The 18,897-nt window shown below is 41.4% G+C and overlaps 1 protein-coding gene across 2 annotated transcripts in view; it reads right to left on the bottom strand.

Annotated features, from left to right (window-relative positions):
• MCF2L2 (MCF.2 cell line derived transforming sequence-like 2) overlaps window positions 1–18,897 on the bottom strand; it is a 232,997-nt gene that overhangs the window by 107,068 nt on the left and 107,032 nt on the right. For both annotated transcript variants that reach the window (XM_079101236.1, XM_079101237.1), the window contains 2 exons: window positions 7,010–7,201; window positions 5,055–5,246 (listed from right to left, as the gene is read on the bottom strand). In XM_079101236.1, coding sequence (XP_078957362.1) covers window positions 5,055–5,246; window positions 7,010–7,201 — 384 coding nt within the window. The remainder of the gene's footprint in view (window positions 1–5,054; window positions 5,247–7,009; window positions 7,202–18,897) is intronic.

Below are 18,897 nucleotides of genomic sequence, written 5' to 3'. Positions count from 1 at the left end.
AGCACAGTGTACCTGGCACAAGCCAGGCACCTGATGAATATTTGAAGAATCAAAATTTGCTATTTGCAAATGATATTGTTTTCACTCTGTAGCTTAGGAGGTGAAAGTGAATGAGGAGGCAAAATCCAAGCAGGATCTCCAGGAGTGGAGCACAATGGTACTTAAGAGAAAGCACTGGAAAAGCCTCCCACAGTGACACAGTGGCTACTACAAGAACAACTGCTTAATTTCTGAGGGGGTTTACAGTTACCATGTCTTCAGTGCAACAGGTTCAACGTTAGTCATTTAAAAAAAATAAAATTCTATTATTTATTTTGGTTTTGAGACTGGGGTCTCCCTGTGTTGCCTAGACTGGCCTTGAACTCCTGGGCTCAGGAGTGATCCTCCAGTGATTCTTCTGCTTCCATCTCAGAAATAGCTGGGACAAGTGTCTGCTTGGAGTAATAATGATTAATTTTGGCTTATGGTTTCAGAGGTTTCAATCCATGGTCATTTGGCCCCATGGCTTGTGATGAGGCAGAACATTATGGCTGGGAGGACATGGCAGAGCAGAGCTACTCACCTCATGGAAAGCTGGATGGGGCTGGAGACAAGATAGGTCCTTCTAGGGTACACCCCCAGTGACCTACTTCTTTCAATTAGCACTACCTCCTACAGTTTCTACCACCTCCCAATAGTCCATTCAAGTATGAGCCCAATAATGAAATTAATCCATCGATGAAATCAGAGCTCTCATGATCCAATCACTTCCTAAAGCCTCACCTCTAAATTAGGGCTTCACCAGGGACCATGCTTTCAAAACATGAGCCTTTGGGGGACATTCCAGATCCAAACCATAATACTCCTGACAGGAAGTATCTATACAGTAATCTAAATTTCTTCTGCATGAGACATAAATTTCCTCTTTCCTGTTTATTTATTCCATCCTGTTTTTATATCAGTATAGATTAATGGATACCTACATTGTACTTTGGATTGTAATCTTGTAATGCTTTGCTAATTTTGTTGCTCAAATGTTCCAGCACTGGCCCCTGAGAGCTCTTCTAATTGGCTCCCATGTCCACCGTCATGGTGTGTGGTTTTGTTTTGTAGTACTCCTTACTTTCTGGCACTATAAGATGCTCCAGGATCAACTTAAATTCTGCCTGCCCTAGTCCTAGAAGCAGCCACTTCTCCAAAGAACCCTGTTTTGTTTTTCTTACTGGAGAATGATGTTTGAAAACAAGGCCTTAGCTGGCCATGGTCTTGTGCACCTGTAATCCCAGTGACTCAGGAGACTGAGGAAGGAGGAAATGCCAATTTGAGGTCAACCTTATCAACTTATTGAGACCTTACCTCAAAATAAAATTTTAAAAAAGGGTTGGGAATATAGCTCAGTGGTGAAGTGCTTGCCCAGCATGTGTGAGGCCCTCGGTTCAATTCCTGGGGGCTGGGCAGGGGTGGGCAGAAATAAAAGAAAGAAAAGGAAGGAAAAGAAAAAGGTTTTGGTTCTAGGTACATTCATACTATACTCTCATTGCTTACAGGCCCTTACAGGCCCTCTCAACTGTCAAAGCAGGAAATGCACGTGCTTATACTAACCCATACATACACATATATCTATGGATATTTCTATGTGTAAAGAGTACCAGCAATGAAAACAAAGTCATTACTCCTCAGTGGACAAAACTCTCTATGACAAAGGTTATTTATATCTTATAACCTAGAATCCAAGCCAAAAATAAGAAAAGAATGATGTCTTGGTTTGTTTTCAGCTGCTGTAACAGAATATACAAGACTGGGTAATTTATAAAAAAAAAAAAGAAAGAAAGAAAGATTTATTATAATAGTGACCACTCATTTGTGAGTTGTCCTTTGACTTCCTCTCTTTTTCTGGCACTCTAAATTCTCAAGAAAAGCCACATCCAAATGATCAAGATGTCAATTGCTAATAATCTTTCTTCAGAGTTGCAGAACCCAGAACGTAAGGTAACATTAGAATGTGCAGCACCCCTCCTTTTCTTCAGTTCTGTGCATCCACTAACACAAGGCACGCACATTGCTGTGAGGCCTAGCTTGCAGAAGTAGTGTCTGTCTAAAGAATCATAGGAACTAGCCCCAGGAGGTTGAGGTCAATTGCAAAGTTCTGGCCAGAAAAGAAAGACAGAAAAAGAAAAAGACACACACCCTGAGGACAAAGACCCTGCACACCATGTGGTCTTCCTGTCCATTGACCCCTGCACCTCGTTTTCCTCCCTATAAAAGCCCTTTCACCTGCCTGATTTCCCCAAAATGGTCTTTTTTGGGGGCACAATCGCCCCTATCTTCTCAGGGTGCCAGTGCATGAATAAACCCGATTTCCTTTCTAACAATTATCATCTCTTGAGTATTGGGCTTTCAAGTGGTGAGCAGACCGACCCAGATCTGATAACATTATTTTTACAGTTCTAGAGGTTGAGATGTTCTACAGCATTGCGCTAGAATCTGTCCAGGGCCTTCTTGCTGTGTCACAACATGAGAGGCATCATAAGGAGAGAAAGCATGCATGTGAGACTGAGAGGAAGGATGGGGGCTGGACTTACACTTTTCTCAGGGACCCACTACAGGAGTAACTAACCCACTCCCTCCACAACAGCACCAATCCATTCAGGAGTGAGCGCCCCATGCCCTAATGACCTCCTTATAACCACACCTCTTAATTGTATCACTATTAAACTTCAACTTGAATTTGGGAGGGGCCATCAAACCATAGCAATGCCTTTGGGGTATTTTGGTCCATTGCACAGGTTTCATTAGTAGTAGTTCTCTTTCAGTCCTTCCATTCACCCATGTTTCTGCCCACTTCTCAGAGATGGTTTATTTGGTTTTATTCATTTTCTGACAGGTGATGTGGTGGTGGAAGGGATTTGCTGAAGGTGGCCAGAACTCAGCTGCAGCCATAGGTCTCCACGGTTGATTGGCTGCACCTGTGTTTTTAGCTACTGGAGGTGGAGCTTGGTTGGAACTGTTCAGCCTGGGGTTCATGATACTGTGTCAGCAGTTCAGCCCCTCAGTCACCAGATGGGCCTCTCTTTGTCCCCTGTGCAGGGAAGTAGGAGGATCCCTGTGCTGGGGGCAAGTCCCACCCCACCTGGAGGTCATATCTGAGGACTCAAACTCAGTGAGCAGGGTCATAGAGAGAACATCACTAAGGTTAAGTGCAACGCCAAGCTGCCCCCACTATCCTCTTCTCATGCTGCCACTCTGCCTATCCACAGTTAGGCTGGCTGGGTGAGACAAAGGCCCTGCCCTTTAAGAGTTCCATTGTAATAGGACGGTTGTTCAAAATAAACAACCGGAATACAGGGTAATGTGTGTCATATAGAGCAAAGGTTCTCAACCTATGGGCCAGGGTGCATGGATAGATTTTAGGGTATTCCCTAAAATTACTTATAAAAGTTATCTATGTCGTACATTCTTTGTTGATCCATAACAACTCTTCTCCTTCCTCTACCATCAGAAGTTGACCTCTCTGGACTTCATCAGATAAGCTCATGGGCTTTCAATTGGCTTTGGGCAATGAAAAGTACTACTAGGAAAACAGAGAAAGAGATAAATATTTGTGTTAGTCGTTTTTCTCTGTTACTGTAACAAAATGCCTGAGATAATCAATTGAAGAAGAGGAAAGATTATTTTGGCTCACAATTTCAGAGAGTTCATTCCATTTTTGGTTGGCCCCATTTCTTTTTGGCCTGTGGCAAGGTGAAGAGCATGTGGCTGAGCAAGTTGCTCACCACCCTATGGTGGCTGGAAAACAGAGAGAAAAGAAGACCCCTTCTCTCTGGGAACTCCTCAGAACCCTCTATGGAGACACCTCTTCTCCTATGATACCCTTGGTGCTTCAGGCTCTGGAGTGGTTACTGCTTCCCGTGTCTTGCTAGCCCCAGAGCCCTTCACCAACCCTTGTTGTATCCCTAAATCCTGTCTATATCTTTACAAAGCCCACATCAAACTCCTTTTAATCACTTTCAAGTGTGCAGAACCTGAAAATGTGTGAATCAGATTCAGGAGAAAGCCCATTACGCAAAAGAGATATAGAAGCCCCTAAAACAGAGGTATATAAAAGGTACTGTGGATCTGAGGAAGGCATCATATATAATCCTGCTGGTTTTGTAGAAGAGTACTCTTCTCAAAATGCAAATGCAATTAAGTTATTCCCCTGCTTAAATTCTTCCATGGCTTCCCACTGTTCTCAGAAAAAGGACCAAACTCTTTAACAAGGCCCACAAAGGCTCACTTCATCTGTCTGTCTCTAACCTCAGCCCAAATATCCTCTCCTTGATGTCTAGACTCCACCTTAACCTTTGGTTCTGCTCTTGTGCCAGGTTCCCACCAGCCTTGTTCCTTCTGACTGGAAAGGTTCCCCATCTTCTCATTTTCCAGACCTTGGCTCAAGTGACTCTCCCCAAGAGACTTCTCTGACCCTGGTCCAAGTCAAGCTCCTCTATCACATGCCCAACAGGCACTTAGCTTGTAACTCATTTTTGTGTGAATATTTTATTCACACTAAACTGTGAGTTCCATGTCCACATGGAGAGTGGAAGCTTGTCTATTTGTGCTCATCATTGTGTCCTTAGCACTCAGCATGGGCAGGATAAAAGAGAGATGCTCATAAGTATGTGAAAAGAAATAAATGACTAAAGGTGATACTTCAGTCAGACTATGAAGGTCAATTTGTTAAGACATTCAGGTCGGGAGTCTAAGGGGTCACCCAAGGACTCAAGAACTGACTAGCCTGCTTAGTACAGTTTTTTGTTTGTTTGTTTTGGTACTGGGGATTAAACCCAGGGGTGCTTAACCACTGAGCCACATCCTCAGTCCCCTTTCTATATTTCATTTAGAGACAGCGCCCCCTAAGTTGCTGAGGTTGGCTTTCAACTCACAATCCTCTTGCCTCAGCCTCCCAAGCTACTGGGATTACAGGCACGTGCTGCCACACCTGGCGCTTGCGAGGTGTGGCAACAGGCAACAGGCAAAAATACCTCCTCTCTCATCCCTTTCCCAACCACAGAATCAAAATAATCCAGAAACATTACCTTTATGTCAACAGTGAGTATCAACTCAAACTGGTTGTAAAACTCCTTGGGGTTGAGTAACTGGTACTCCTTGGCAGTGCCCAGGAAAGCTTCAATGTCATTCAAAGCAATGTCAACCCCCTCTCGGGACTGGCACTTGTCTACAGCCTGGGAAGCCAAGAGGTAGACTCCTGCTTCACACCACTGATTGACCTTTAAAGAAGAAACATGCGGTTAATCTGATCACAACTTAGTCACCACCATCTGCAGGAGGTCTGAGTTCCTGAGGGATCCACAAGCATTCTGGGACAACAGGAAATTTTCTGGGATGGTATAAAGTTCAGGGGTCTAAACACTGTGAATAAAACTATGACGTGGACAAGCCCAAAGCAATTCCACAAGTGTCCACTTTTCAGGGAAGTCATTCAATCAGTAATGAATTGTATAAGCACTCCTCCTGTTTGCACTGACAACTGTTGCTACGTCTCCTGGAGTTGAAAGGACAGTACACGTGAGGCTGGTCAGCCACAGAGAAATGCAGTCAATTTTCTAGATGCAGGATGAAATCAGATGAGAGATGAATTCTAACATTTCAATTTTGGCGGTGGGGAACAGGGTGTACTGGAGATGTTGCTCTACCACTAAGCTATGTCTCCAGTCTTTCGTATCATTATTTTAAACTTTTGAGACAGGGTATTCCTAAGTTGCCCAGGCTGGCCTTGAACTCACAATCACTCCTCCTGCCTTAACCTCCCAAGTTGCTGGAACTACAGGCTGTACCACCATGACTGGCTAATAACTCAATTTTTTATTTGTTCTTTTGAACTCCACTGAGATACCTAAACAGAAAGACAGGGGCCCTGAGTATTTATGTGAAAAAAGTTTCCAGGGTGTAAACATCTGTATTTACATTTATCATGTTAACTGAAGAGCAATGTAAATAGCTACAACAAGATAAATGATCAAAAAGGAATACTTCAAGCCAGGCATGGTGGCACATGCCGGTAATCCCAGCAGCTCAGGAGGCTGAGGCAGGAGGATTGCAAGTTCAAAGTCAGCCTCAGCAACTTAGCGACTTAGTGAGACCCTGTTTCAAAATAAAAAATAAAAATAAAAAATAAAAGAGGCCTGGGGATGTGGCTCGGTGGCTTAAGTATCCTTGGATTCAATCCCCAGTACCAAAACAAACAAACAAACAAACAAATAAACACTCCAAAATGGTTAACTCTAAGTGGGAAAATCACAGGCAACTTAAATGTCTATCTTTATTTTTCTAAATTATTTATACTGAATGTGTACTACATTTAGAATGAAAAAAAAATTAGATATTTTAAGATTAATGATTCCCACTGTGTGGGGATGGGAGTGGGGAATTGTGCAGGCACCATGATGGGCATTTTCCCTCTTCCTTCCTCCATTTTTGAATTTTCAAAATAACATGACACCGTATTCTGACATAAACTGTGAAGACTTTCTCGCTACACATCATGCCTACATCTGCAGAAAACGTTAAACTGGAATCTGCAAAGTCACAATGGAGGTTGGAAAAGAGCAGCTGATCCAGCAGCAGGCTCAGCACACAGGACAGGCTGCGCACCAGCCCCTTCTGAACCACTTGTTTCTGGAACAACTGTATTTCATTGACATTAAAATCCCTTTGGCAATGGGATGATGTCAACAGGCTGGGTGGATGCCCCAGCCATGGGACAGAAGCAGCGGCTGGAATGCAGTGTGCTGACTCATGGCCACCGGCCACAGGCTGCCTGGGAACAGCTGACAGGGAAGGCTCCAGAAGTCACTGCTTGTGCTGACTAGGAACTTACCCTAGAGGTCATCTCTGAAGGACACCAGTGACCGTACATCCCTTCCCTGTGAGGACTGTGGGCACGACCTTATGTGAGGCAGGGAGGACAAGCATGATTAAAACTGCTTTACAGAAAATCCTGTAGACATGTTCGCGGCTTTGTTTTGCTCACCTTGTCCAGCTGTCTATGCAACTCCAAGGACTTTCCCAGAGTGTCATATTTTTTCTTGTTTTCATTGATGTAGTCATCACAGAGGTGCCTGAGCTCCACACACCTGGGCCTAATGGAGTCCACTGAGTAATGGTGGTCCTGGATGAGCTGATCTCCAGTCAGTGCAAGCAGCTGGGCCTTCTCCAGGGACTCCTGCAAAATGGACATCCACGGCTGAGCATGACAGGCTTGGTGCCAGAGCCAGGGCATTGTGAGGCTGGTATGTGCCTGGCACCGTGTGCTCTGAACATGGAGGAGGTTACGGAGGCGCTGCTGACCTCCCTGTGGTTTCAGGTTCCCAGAAGTTGAGCCTAGTCCAGGCTCACCTGTGGTCTGAGGAACAGCAGTCATCCATTCAAACGCTTGTTGAGTTCTGGGTGGCACAATGGGGATAGAGTGTTAACAAGTCAGGAATTTCCAGCTTAATGGAGAATTGAGATAGGAACTAAATGCTTATAATGAAATGATTACTATTATGATAAACTCTCGGGCAGAAAAGCATTTGCTTATTATTGGGCATATAATAAGACACTATTAACTACAAGGGAAAGGAAGATAGACTCTTGGCCCTGAGGAGAGTGGTAGTGAACTGAAATTGGGAAGCTAGTGTGGGCACCTCTCAGGCAGTCATGGAACTCACAAACAAGTTTATCTAAACTTCCCTTCCTGAGGTTCCTGTCTACCCTCACCCTATCTGCTCAGTAATTGCATTTCTCCCTTCTTTCTGCATGGCTTACTTTGTTCTAATGACATATGCCAACCTTTCCCGATTTTAAGCATTAACTCATTTGTCCATCGCACATTACTGAGGACCAAACATGTACCAAATACTGTCCTTCCCAGGTGCTACAGATTGGGTGGTAAATAAAACAGGCAAAAATCCCTGCCCTCATGAAGCTTACAGTGTAATGAGAGACTCAGACAATAAACAATTGAATACACGCTTTATATTGTATTTTAGATGGCAACAAGTGCCATGGAGAAAAATCAGGGAGCAGGAGGGCAGGGAGTCTGGTGGAGTAGTTGCTATTTTAAATTGGATGGTAAGAGGAGGATTTACTGCAAAGATGCTTTCAAGATGTGCAGAAAACAGTTAACCTAGCGGGTCTGAAGCCACCTTCCTTAGGAAGGCCTGATGGCAAAGTTGATCTTTTGTTGGCATCCAGAAACTTAAATTTGTGTGTGTGTGTGTGTGTGTGTGTGTGTGTGTGTGTTTCATACCATTCCTTGCTAAGAATGACTCACTGGGGGCTGTAATTCAATAGTAGAGCATGTGCCTAGTGTGCATGAGGCCCAGAGCTCCACGCCCAGCACTATTAAAAAAAAAAAAAATCCACGTCATTATGCCTAAATGGTTTGTGCAAAAGTATGGTTTATCCTGAATATTTATTTTCTTTCTGGGAGTCTGGACCTTCAGTAACTGCCAGGCAGAGGTTATGTATGTGACTAGTTCCTGACAAAAACTCTGGGCAACGAGCCTCCATTGAGCATCCCGATAGACATTTTGTGTGTTGTCACAACTCATTGGCAGGAGAATGAAGTGTGTCCTGCATGAGGGGAAAGGCCTCAGAAGCTTGAGCTTGGTCTTCTCTGGACTTTACCCCATGTCTCTTTCTCCTTCCTGATTTGACTGGGTATCTTTTTCAAAATTCTGAAAGCAACTATATGGTGAGTCCTATCAGTCCTCCTTACAATCTTTGGATCCATGCAGTTTTAAGAACCCTTGACATACAAGATAAGACCTGAGTAAAGGACAAGCCACGAGGCCTTTGACCTTGAGGCCGGGATGTGTTTGGCAAATTAGAGAAGCAGGAAGGAGATGGGTGTGACCAGAGCAGAGGGAACAGGTAGAAAAGGAGTGGAAGAGGTGATCAGAGAGGGACAGGACTGGGAAGGGCCTTGCTACCCTTGTAAACACTTGGGCTTTTACTCATTATGACATGGGGAGCCGTTGGAAGGAGAGAGCTCATTCCTATTTTTTCAAGGACCGCTCCAGCTGCAGTGTCGATGGCAGATCATAAGGGGTAGTAGGGAGCCCAGTTAGGGAGCTACTGAAGAAATTCAGGCAAGATATGTGGTTTAACAAGGCAAGGCACCCAACTAGCTCCTGCCCCAGTACCCTCTTCTGGAACATTCTTCCCTGGGTCACTTAGGTCTAAGCTCTGAGTTACCTCCTCATATCACCGATCCACCCACTTGGCTCTCTAACTTCATTTACCTGAAAGTTAACTTCTTCGTTTACTTTAATGATTCTCCCCTCCCCTGCCCTACCACCAGAATACAAGCAGTGTGAGAGCACTTAGTAGGCATCCAATAATATCTGATCAACAAAACAAATGCACAGCCAGCTGATGCAGGGGTCTACTTGGTGGGATTGTGTGAATCAGCATTGACCTTTGAGTCCACAGATGACTGCCACATTCCAAAATGGTCCCAAAGCACCCTGCTGACCACATTGAACATCAGGGCCAAACACATTGACCCTGGTTCTGATTTTTTATGGTAATACAAGGAGTCCTTTTGACTCCAGGTAAGGTCATTTGCCCCTCTTAACTTGCACTGGTGTATGGTTTTGTCAGTTTCAAAGCCTCTGCCCTCCTACTCTCCAAGCCTTGCAGTGCCCACATACTTCTAAATACCTTTAAAATTCTGACCCTGTCTCTACTACCTCCTTGTTACTACTGTCTGCTCAGGTCTTTATACTTTCTCACAGGGACAGCTGGATGCCTATGTTTCCTTCACTTTATTTGATTGGATTGAGGGATGATCTGAAAATTGGCAAAACAGGCTTCTGGATGGTCTTTGCGGGTGTTTCCAGAGAAGATCAGATGTGGATCAGTGAACCGAGTGGGGAAAACCTGCTCTGTATGTGGGTGACATCGTCCAAAAGGCTGGGGGTCTGAACGGCATGAAAAAGTGGAAGAAGGAAGAATCTTGCACAGGCAGGCACAATCGACCCTTCTGATCGATTTTGTTGCTGATATCTCCCGGGAACATCAGACTCCAGATGCTTTAGCCTATGAACATCGGCTTGCAACAGAGGCTTGTTAGGGGACTCTGAGGTCTTGAACTGGGACTGCATCACTGGCTTCTCTCTCTTGTTCTGAGGCTTCCAACTTCTTGAAGTGAGCAGCTAGCTATATTAATCTTTAGCCTGCATACAGTCATTATATGACTATTCAGTCTCTGATCATGTAAGTCAATTGTTATGGTTTGGATCTTTAATGTCCCCTAAAAAGTCATGTTTTGAGAGCATGATGCCCCCAACAGCAAGATTCAGAGGTGGGATTTTCAGGGACATTAGATCATGAGGGCTGTAACCTCATCAACAGATTAATCCACTTGATGGATGAATCATTTGAATGAACTGGGTGGTAACTGTAGTCAGGTAGAGCATGACTGGCGGAAGTAGGTCACTGGGGCATGGTCTTGAACTATATCTGTCCCTGGCTCCTTTCTCTGTCTGTCTGTCTCTGCTTCCCAACTGCCATGACTTGGGCAATCTTCTTCTGCCACCCCTTTCCACCATGATGTTATGCTTCTCCTCGGCCAGAGCAATGGAATCAACTGCCCATGGAATGAGACTTCTGAAGCCCCGAGCCCAAATTAAACTTCCCCTCCTCTAAGTTGTCTTGGCAGGTCTTTTGATCACAATGACAAAAAGTTGACTAACACACCAATTAATAAAATCTCTTATAATAATATATAAACATTGGTTATGTTTCTTGTTATGTTTCTCTAGAGAACACTGACTAATACATTCTCTCTTTTTTTTTTTTTTTTTGCGGTGCTGGGATTGAACCCAGGGCCTTGTGCTTGTGAGGCGAGCACTCTACCAGCTGAGCTATCTCCCCAGCCCCTACATTCTCTTTTAAATCATGCTCCAGACTGATGACAGAGCAGCAATTCCAACACAATGCCTTAGCATGTCTATATCATTTCCAAGTTTCAAGTCTTTCCAGGTACCTCAAGATCTTCAGGCGCAAGTTGAAAGTCTAGAGCAATGCACACACAGACTCTCATGATCTGGCTCATAGCTTGGTATGCCTCTCACCAACTCTGTGCTCTACCTCCCTCAACTAGGTTGTCTGCTGTAACTGCAATTATAACCCATTTGCAATTCTCCCAGTGTTTAGGCAGCTCCAGGTTTCTATGCTTTCTTCATCTGTTCTTTGTGCCTAGAAAACCCCATCCTTCCCTCCTCACACTCTTCCTGGCTTCCTACTGTTCCTATACCTCTTTGGAGCTAGCTCTATCTATATTGCCTTTCCAGAAAACTTTCTCTGATTTCATTATTTTATGTCCTTTCTCTGTGTTCCCCAAATACCCTGTGCTTATCTTGACCGGAGCATACCTTTCACTGTATTGAAATCACTTATCCATTGACTACACCGTGCCAGCCCTTACGTAACTTAGAATAGGACACGAGACATAAAAGGTGCTTAAATGATGGCTGTGCAAAACAAAAAGGAGTAATGAGATGGGAATAAAGTGACACAAATCAAACTGGCTAGTTAAAAGAACTCGGAGACAAATAGTTGATGTTTTTGTTTTGGGCAAAGGTCCAGAAGCAATGGTCTCCATCCCTGGTAGATTAGAATTCTAATGCCTCGGGCAGTGAGTTTTGACCTTTATGTTCACAGATTAGAAGTAAGAACAGTGCTTGGCCTGGTAGGAGATCAATAAATACTTGCAGGATGAATCAAGAATGCATGAGACCCTTATTAGGACTGTTTAGTCCCTGCAGGACTTACTGCTTAGTCCCTACAGACTGAACCTAGGGAATGCTCTGTAGCACAGAACCTACCCTACTAGCTCTGTGATATTAATAACAACAGCTATTGTTTTACTGAGCACATATGAATGCTTTACATTATCTAACTCCTCACAACAAACCTTTGATAGAGGTACTGTTTTACAAAAGAGAAGTGGAGAAGCTGATGGCGACCCAGGTAGGAAAGAGAAGGGCCAGGCTTCCAACTCAGGCAGCCTGGCTCCAGAATCTGGCTCTGACCAACAGAGAAAATGGCCACACTTTTTCTGCCTAGGTTTAGAGACTTCATCTGGTTGCTCAAACTTGTCTGAATTTGGTTAAATATAGAAACATGAAAACTTGGCAAAGAAGTCTCTGTTGACATTTTTTTTTTTAAAGTCCAGCTGCTTAATTTATTAAGCATAGCACAGAGTTTTCTGGGTTCAGGGAGATTCAAACAGGATACTTCCAAAGGGCTCTGGAGTAATCACACCCTTTCCTTCCCTTGGCATGCAGAGTCTGATCCTTCGGTGCTGTTCGTAAGATCCCTGAGGTGATAGACAAGAGATGTGAGTAAGAGGTACAAGTGGATCTGGGGGGAAGATCCATAGAGATACTGCAGGGTCTATCCTGATTCAGTCTTGGATGGCTAGGAGATCACTGTTATGGAAATGAATGGATGACAATAATAGCCTCTGTGTATTGACCACCTATTACATTCCAGGCACTCAGTAGTTTCCTAACTGTGCATTTAGTCTTCACAGATTCTGCAAGGTACGAATTATTACCTGTGTGATAGATGAGGGTACTGTGTTCAGAAAGGCTTAGAAACTTGACTAGGGTCACAGCTGGGAGTTGTTAGAGCCCAGATTTGAATCCAGCTCTGATCGACTCTGTGTTCCTGTCACCTAGTCCACCTGTGCTCACCACATGTGCTGTGAGTGATGGCTGCACAGCTATGATTATCACACCTTTCTGGTGCCCACCAGGAACTCACCATAAAACCTTCAAATCAACACTTATTGTTTAGTTTATACAGCTCCTGCTCAAGATGAATAGTAAACAAAACCTCCAATGTGAAAAAGAAATGATGACAAAGGGCTACATCCAGTTTTCTGACCACGAGCCTATCTGCATTTTTCAGATGGTGAACATTCCCTAAGACCAGAGCCAAGTTGTAACATATAAATCAGAAATCTTTATGGTAATAACATCTGCTTCTTCCCTAAGGACTCTAGTACTAAACACATAAGAAAGCCAGAAAGTTAATGGTACAAAATGGAGTGATGACCACATGGGACCCCTTCTTAGGATTCTATCTGCTTCCCCACATGTTTAAAAAGTTCACATTTAGACAAAAAACAAACAAACAAACAAACAAAAAAACACACAAAAAACCATAACCCTCAAGCTAGATGACATCCTTAGGAAGTTAATAGCCTGGATCCCATACCTTATTGGGCATACGAGCCACGTAGGGACAGGGCAGCCTTAGGGGAGAGGTCAAGGCTGAAATCATGCTGGTTCCACCTACCTTGTCCTAGTCTATTCCCTGCTGGTCCATCACCAAAGGTCTCAGCATAGCAAATTCTGCTTTTATAGAAGATAGTCCTTGTGATCATTATTTTTCAGAATCAGGAAAACGTATTTAATGATTGCTAAACCCTCAAACTAGAAGAGGATAAAGAATGATCTCAATTTGCACTTGACATGAGTCTGGTTAGTGAATTGGTTCAGAGGTTACCTGTGAGGATGTTCGTAACAACCCAGAACCAGTTTTTTGCTGTGCTGACAGGGAAGTTGACCCTTGAGTGCTGAGAAGAGGAAGAGTCCCAACCAGATGTTTTTGGTGGCTTCTGGTCAGAAACTGTAATGAGGACTTAAAGGCTATTTTTGCTAAAAAAAAAAAAAAAAAAAAAAATAAAATAAAATAAAATAGACTATTCACTGAGGCCTGCAGATGCCTGCAAATGCCCAGTGAATAACTAAAAGCAGTTTAAAAGTTTGGCACCTCTACCTCAATTTTGCATCTGTCTCTCTTGCTCTGAGTTATTCCCTCCTGCAGTCACCTTGGATTCCAGGAACAATGGGTCTGATGGATAAACACTTTGGGAAGAGTTGCAACTACTTCCCAAGGAACAACTTTCTCGTAGCTGCCAACAAGGCTCTGCACGGCTGTCCCTGAGATAATGAAAAACCAGACCACAGTTTGACCAAGGCTGCTTGGCTATGCAAATTTCTACTCTCATTTTTCTATATTATCTGGGAACTCCTGTCAGTACCCCTTAAGACAGGGCTGAGGATGCTTGATTTCCCCTTGTCTTTCCAATATCACTATATTGAATGAATTCCTTTCCTGCCATTCACCATTACTTTTTCCCATTTTGCTTCTGGGCAAGTGACTGGACCTGTATTTTTTTTTGTATGTGCATTGGAATTATAACCATGGTGGAATTAATCATTACATATTTGTACATGCACCCAATAACACAATATAACAATATAATTTCATCATTATAATGCCCCAGCATTTCCCCTTTTCCTCCCCTTTATTCCTTTACTCTATTGGTCTTTCTTTGATTTTTATGAGATCTCATTCCCCCGCCTTTCTTTTTCCTCTTTAGTTCCACATTTGTGAGAAAACATAAGACCCTCAACCTTCTGAGTTTGGTTTATTGCACTTAACATAATGGTCTGAAGTTCAATCCATTTTCCTGCAAATGACATAATTTCATTCTTCTTTATGGTTGAATAAAACTCCTCTGTGTATATGTACCACATTTTCTTAATCCAGTCATTCATTGATTGTTGGTTCTATAGTTTGACTATTGAAAATTGTGCTGCTACAAACGTGGGTATGCATGTATAGCTATAGAATACTAACTTTAATTCTTTAGGATAGATACTCAGGAGTGGTATAGCTGGGTCATATGGTGGTTCCATTCCTAGCATTCTGAGAATCTCCATACTGATTTTTATAGTGATTGCACTAATTTACAATTCCACCAACAGTGAAAAGTGTTCCTTTCCCCCATATCCTCACCAGTATTTATTATTATTTGTATTTTTATGGTTGCCATTCTAAATGGAGTGAGATGAAATCTTAGTGTAGTTTTGATTTGAATTTCCCTAATTGCTAAAAATGTTGAATTTTTTTTCATGTATTTGTTGCCAATTTGTATTTTTTCTTTTGAGAAGTGTCTGTTTAGTTCATTTGCCCATTAATTGATTGGGTGTTTTGGTTTGTTTTGGTGGTGGTGATGGTGGTGGTTTTTTTTTTTTTTTTCATTAAGTTTTTTGAGTTCTTCATATATTATGGCTATCAATCCTATGTTGGAAGAGTAGTTAACAAAGGTTTTCTTCCATTCCGTAGATTCTCTCTGCACATTCTTTGCTGTGCAGTTTTTAAATCTGATGCCATCCACTTACTAATTTTGGTGTTGTTTCCTCTAAGCTTTGGTATTGTTTCTAAGTTCTAGAAGTCCTATCGAGAAAGTTGTTGCCTGTGCCTATCTGTTGGAGTGTTGATCCTACATTTTCTTCTAGAAGTTGCAAAATTCCTGGTCTAATTCCTAGGTCTTTGATCCATTGTGAGTTGACTTTTGTGCAGGGTAAATGATAAAGATTCAGTTTCATTCTTTTGCTTGTGGATAACTAGTTCTCCCCACACCATTTGTTAAAAAAACTGCTATTGAATGTTTTTGGCACCTTTGTCAAGAAGGATCAGATGACTGTATCTGTGTAAGTTTGTGTTACGGTTTGGATATGAGGTGTCTCCCAAAAGAAGTGAAATGATCAGATTTCTATCAATCCATCCTAGTTTGAATGGACTAAGGAGGAGGTAACTGTAGGCAAGTGGAGGTGGGTCACAGGGGGCGTACCCTGGAAGTATGTAGCTTCCCTGTGGCCCCTTTCCCTCTCCCTCTCTCTGTTTCTGTTTCCTGAAGCTACTTTGAGCTGAATGGCTTTCCTCCTCTGGGCCCTTCCTTCATGATGTGCTGCCTCACCCTGGAGCCAGAGCAATGGAGTCAGCCATTTATGGACTGAGATCTCTGAAACCATAAGCCCCAAATAAACTTTCCTTCTCTAAGTTCTTCTCATAGGTATTTTGGTGACTGCAATGCAAAAGCTAAGTAAAGTAGTTTGTCTTTGTGTCTTCTATTCTGTTCCATTGCTCTGTGTGTCTGTTTTTATGCCAGTGCTATGATGTTTCTGTTAATATAGCTCTGTAATTTAATTTGAGGTCAGGTTTTCAGATACCTCAAGCATGTCTCTTTTGGCTTAGAACTGCTTTAGCTATTCTAGGTCTTTTATTCTTAAAAATGAATTATAGGACTGGTTTTTTTTTTGTTTGCTTGTTTTTTGTCTTTGAAGAATGCCACTGATATTTTGATGGAGTTTGCATTGAATCTGTATATTGCTTTAGTAATAAGGCAACTTAAACAATATTAATTCTACCTATCTATGATCATGGGAGATCATTACATCTTCTTGTGTCATGTCTTCTTCAATTTCTTCCTCCAGTGTTCTATAGTTTTCATCATAGAGGTCTTTCACTTCCTTGGTTAGATCTACTGATTTTTGTATGTTGATTGTATAACCTGTTACTTTGCTGAATTTGTTTATTGGCTCTAGCAGCCTTCTGGTGAAGCTTCTTGGATCTTCTAAGTATAGGCTCATATCATCTGCAAACAGTGATAATCTAACTTCCTCCTTTCCTATTTTATCCCTTTTATTTTCTCTTCTTGCCTAATTGCTCTGGCTAGAATTTCTAGTACTGTTTTAATAGGAGTATGGTGAGAATGGACATCCTTGTCTTGTTCTGGATTTTCAAGGAAACACTTTCAGTTTTCCCCCATTCACAATAATATTAACTCTGGATTTGTTGTGTATAGCCTTTACAATGTTGAGGTAAGTTCCTGCTAGCCCAAGTTTCTCTAGTGTTTTTATCATGGATGGGTATTGAATTTTGTCAAAGACTTTTTCTGCATCTATTGGGATGACTATATGATGAATTACATTTATTGATTTGCATAAGTTAAACCATCCTTGCAACCCTGAAATAAAACCAAGTTGGTCACCATATTTAATCTTTTTAATATGTTGTTGATTATTATTTGTTAATATTTTATTAAGAATTTCTGCATCTAAGTTCACCAGAGATATTGTAATTTTTCCCTCCTTGATATGGGCTTATCTGGTTTTGCTATCAGGGGGATACTGGCTTCATAGAACAAAATTGAAAGTGTCTCACTTATAGTTCATGGAATAATTTGAGGAGACTTTGGCATTAGTTCTTCTTCAAAGGTTTGGTAGAATCAGCTGAGAAGCTATCTGGTCTTGGGCTTTTCTTAGTTGGAAGTCTTTTTATGACTGCTTCCATCCATTGTTACTTACCGATCTGTTTAGATTTTTCTGTACCCTCTTGATTCAATTTTGGCAAGTCATATGTGTCTAGAAATGTATCCATTTCTTTGAGGTTTTCCAATTAATTGGAGTATAAGTTTTCATAATAGTCCCTAATGATTCTCTAGATTTCTGTGATGGCTGTAGTAATTTCTCCTTTTTCATCTTTAATTTTATTAATTTGGGTCTTCTCTCATTTTCTTTTGGTTATTTTGGTTACAGGTTTATCAATTTCTTTATCTTATCCAAGAACTGGCTCTGTTTCATTGATCTTTTGTATTTTTTATTCTCTGTTGATTTTATTTCAGCTCTGATCTTAATTATTTCCTTCCTTCTACTGATTTTGGAATAGGTTTATTCTTTTTCAAGGGCCTTTAGATGCATCATTAGGTTTTTAATTAGTATCTTTCTGATTTTCTTAAGAAGGCACCCTCATAATTATAAACTCTCCTCTTAGAACTGACTTCATAATGTCCCAAATGTTCTGGTTTGTTGTATCACTATTCTCATTTGAGTCTAAGAATTTTTAAATTTCTCCCCTGATTTCGTCTATTACCCATTCATTATTCAAAAGTGTATTGTTCAATCTCCATGTGTTTGTACAGTTTCTGTACAGTTTTGTTGTGTTGATTTCTAATTTCATTCCATTGTGATCAGATGAGATACAAGGAGTCAGGCTGATTTTCTAAGCATTTGCTAAGAATAACTTTGTGTCCTAAAACATGGTCTGTTTTGGAGAAGGTTCCATGAGTCACTGAGAAGTGAATTCTGCTGTAATTGGATAAACTATTCTATAGATATCTATTAAATCTATTTGATGTATAATTTCTTTTGGTCTAAGAGTCTTTACTGAGTTTATGTCTAGATGACCTATCTAAAGATGAGAGAGGTGTGTTGAAATCATCCAGTATTATATTGTCCTGGGTCTTTAAATTTAGTGTGTCTGTTTTATGTAACTAGGTGCACCAATGTTTGGGGCATAAATGTTTACTATCTTTATATCTTCTTCTTGGATTATTCCCATTACCAGTATAAAGTAAACTTCTTTGTCTTTTCTAATTATTTTTGGCTTGAATTCTGCTTTGTTGGATATAAGCATAGCTACTTGTTTGTGGACTCCATTTGTATGGTATATCAATTTCCACCCTTTCACTTTGTATGTAAGGTGCAACTCTTGCAAACGACATACAATTGGGTCTTATTTTTAATTCATCTGTCAGACTATGTTTAACTGGAGAGTGGAGACCATTTACATTTAATGTTATTATAGAGAGATGTAATTCTTGCCATTTTAATTTATTTCTAGAAACTTCCCATTTTCAAGCTCTAAATTTTGTTTTTCATTTCTTCTGTGTGTAGTGTTTAAGTATTTTCTTTAGTGCCAGCTTAGTAGACATAAATTTCTTTAGTTTCTGCTTATCTTGGAAGGCTTTTATTTCTTCGTCCAGTCTGAAGGATAGCTTTTTTGGACACAACAATCATGGTTGACAATTATTTTCTTTTAGGACTTGGAACACATAATTCCAACCCTTCCTGGATTTTAGAATTTGTGCTGAGAAATCAGAATTAATTCTGATCGTTTTTCCTCTAAATGTGACCTGACTTTTAAAATTCTATTCTTGTTCCGTATGTTCGGTATTCTAATTATAATGTGTTATGGAGAGGTCCTTTTCATTAAAACAAATCTTTT

This window comes from Sciurus vulgaris, assembly GCF_902686455.1.
Source record: "Sciurus vulgaris genome assembly, chromosome: 10".
Lineage (NCBI taxonomy): Eukaryota > Metazoa > Chordata > Mammalia > Rodentia > Sciuridae > Sciurus > Sciurus vulgaris.
This window is presented reverse-complemented; position numbering and strand designations above follow the sequence as displayed.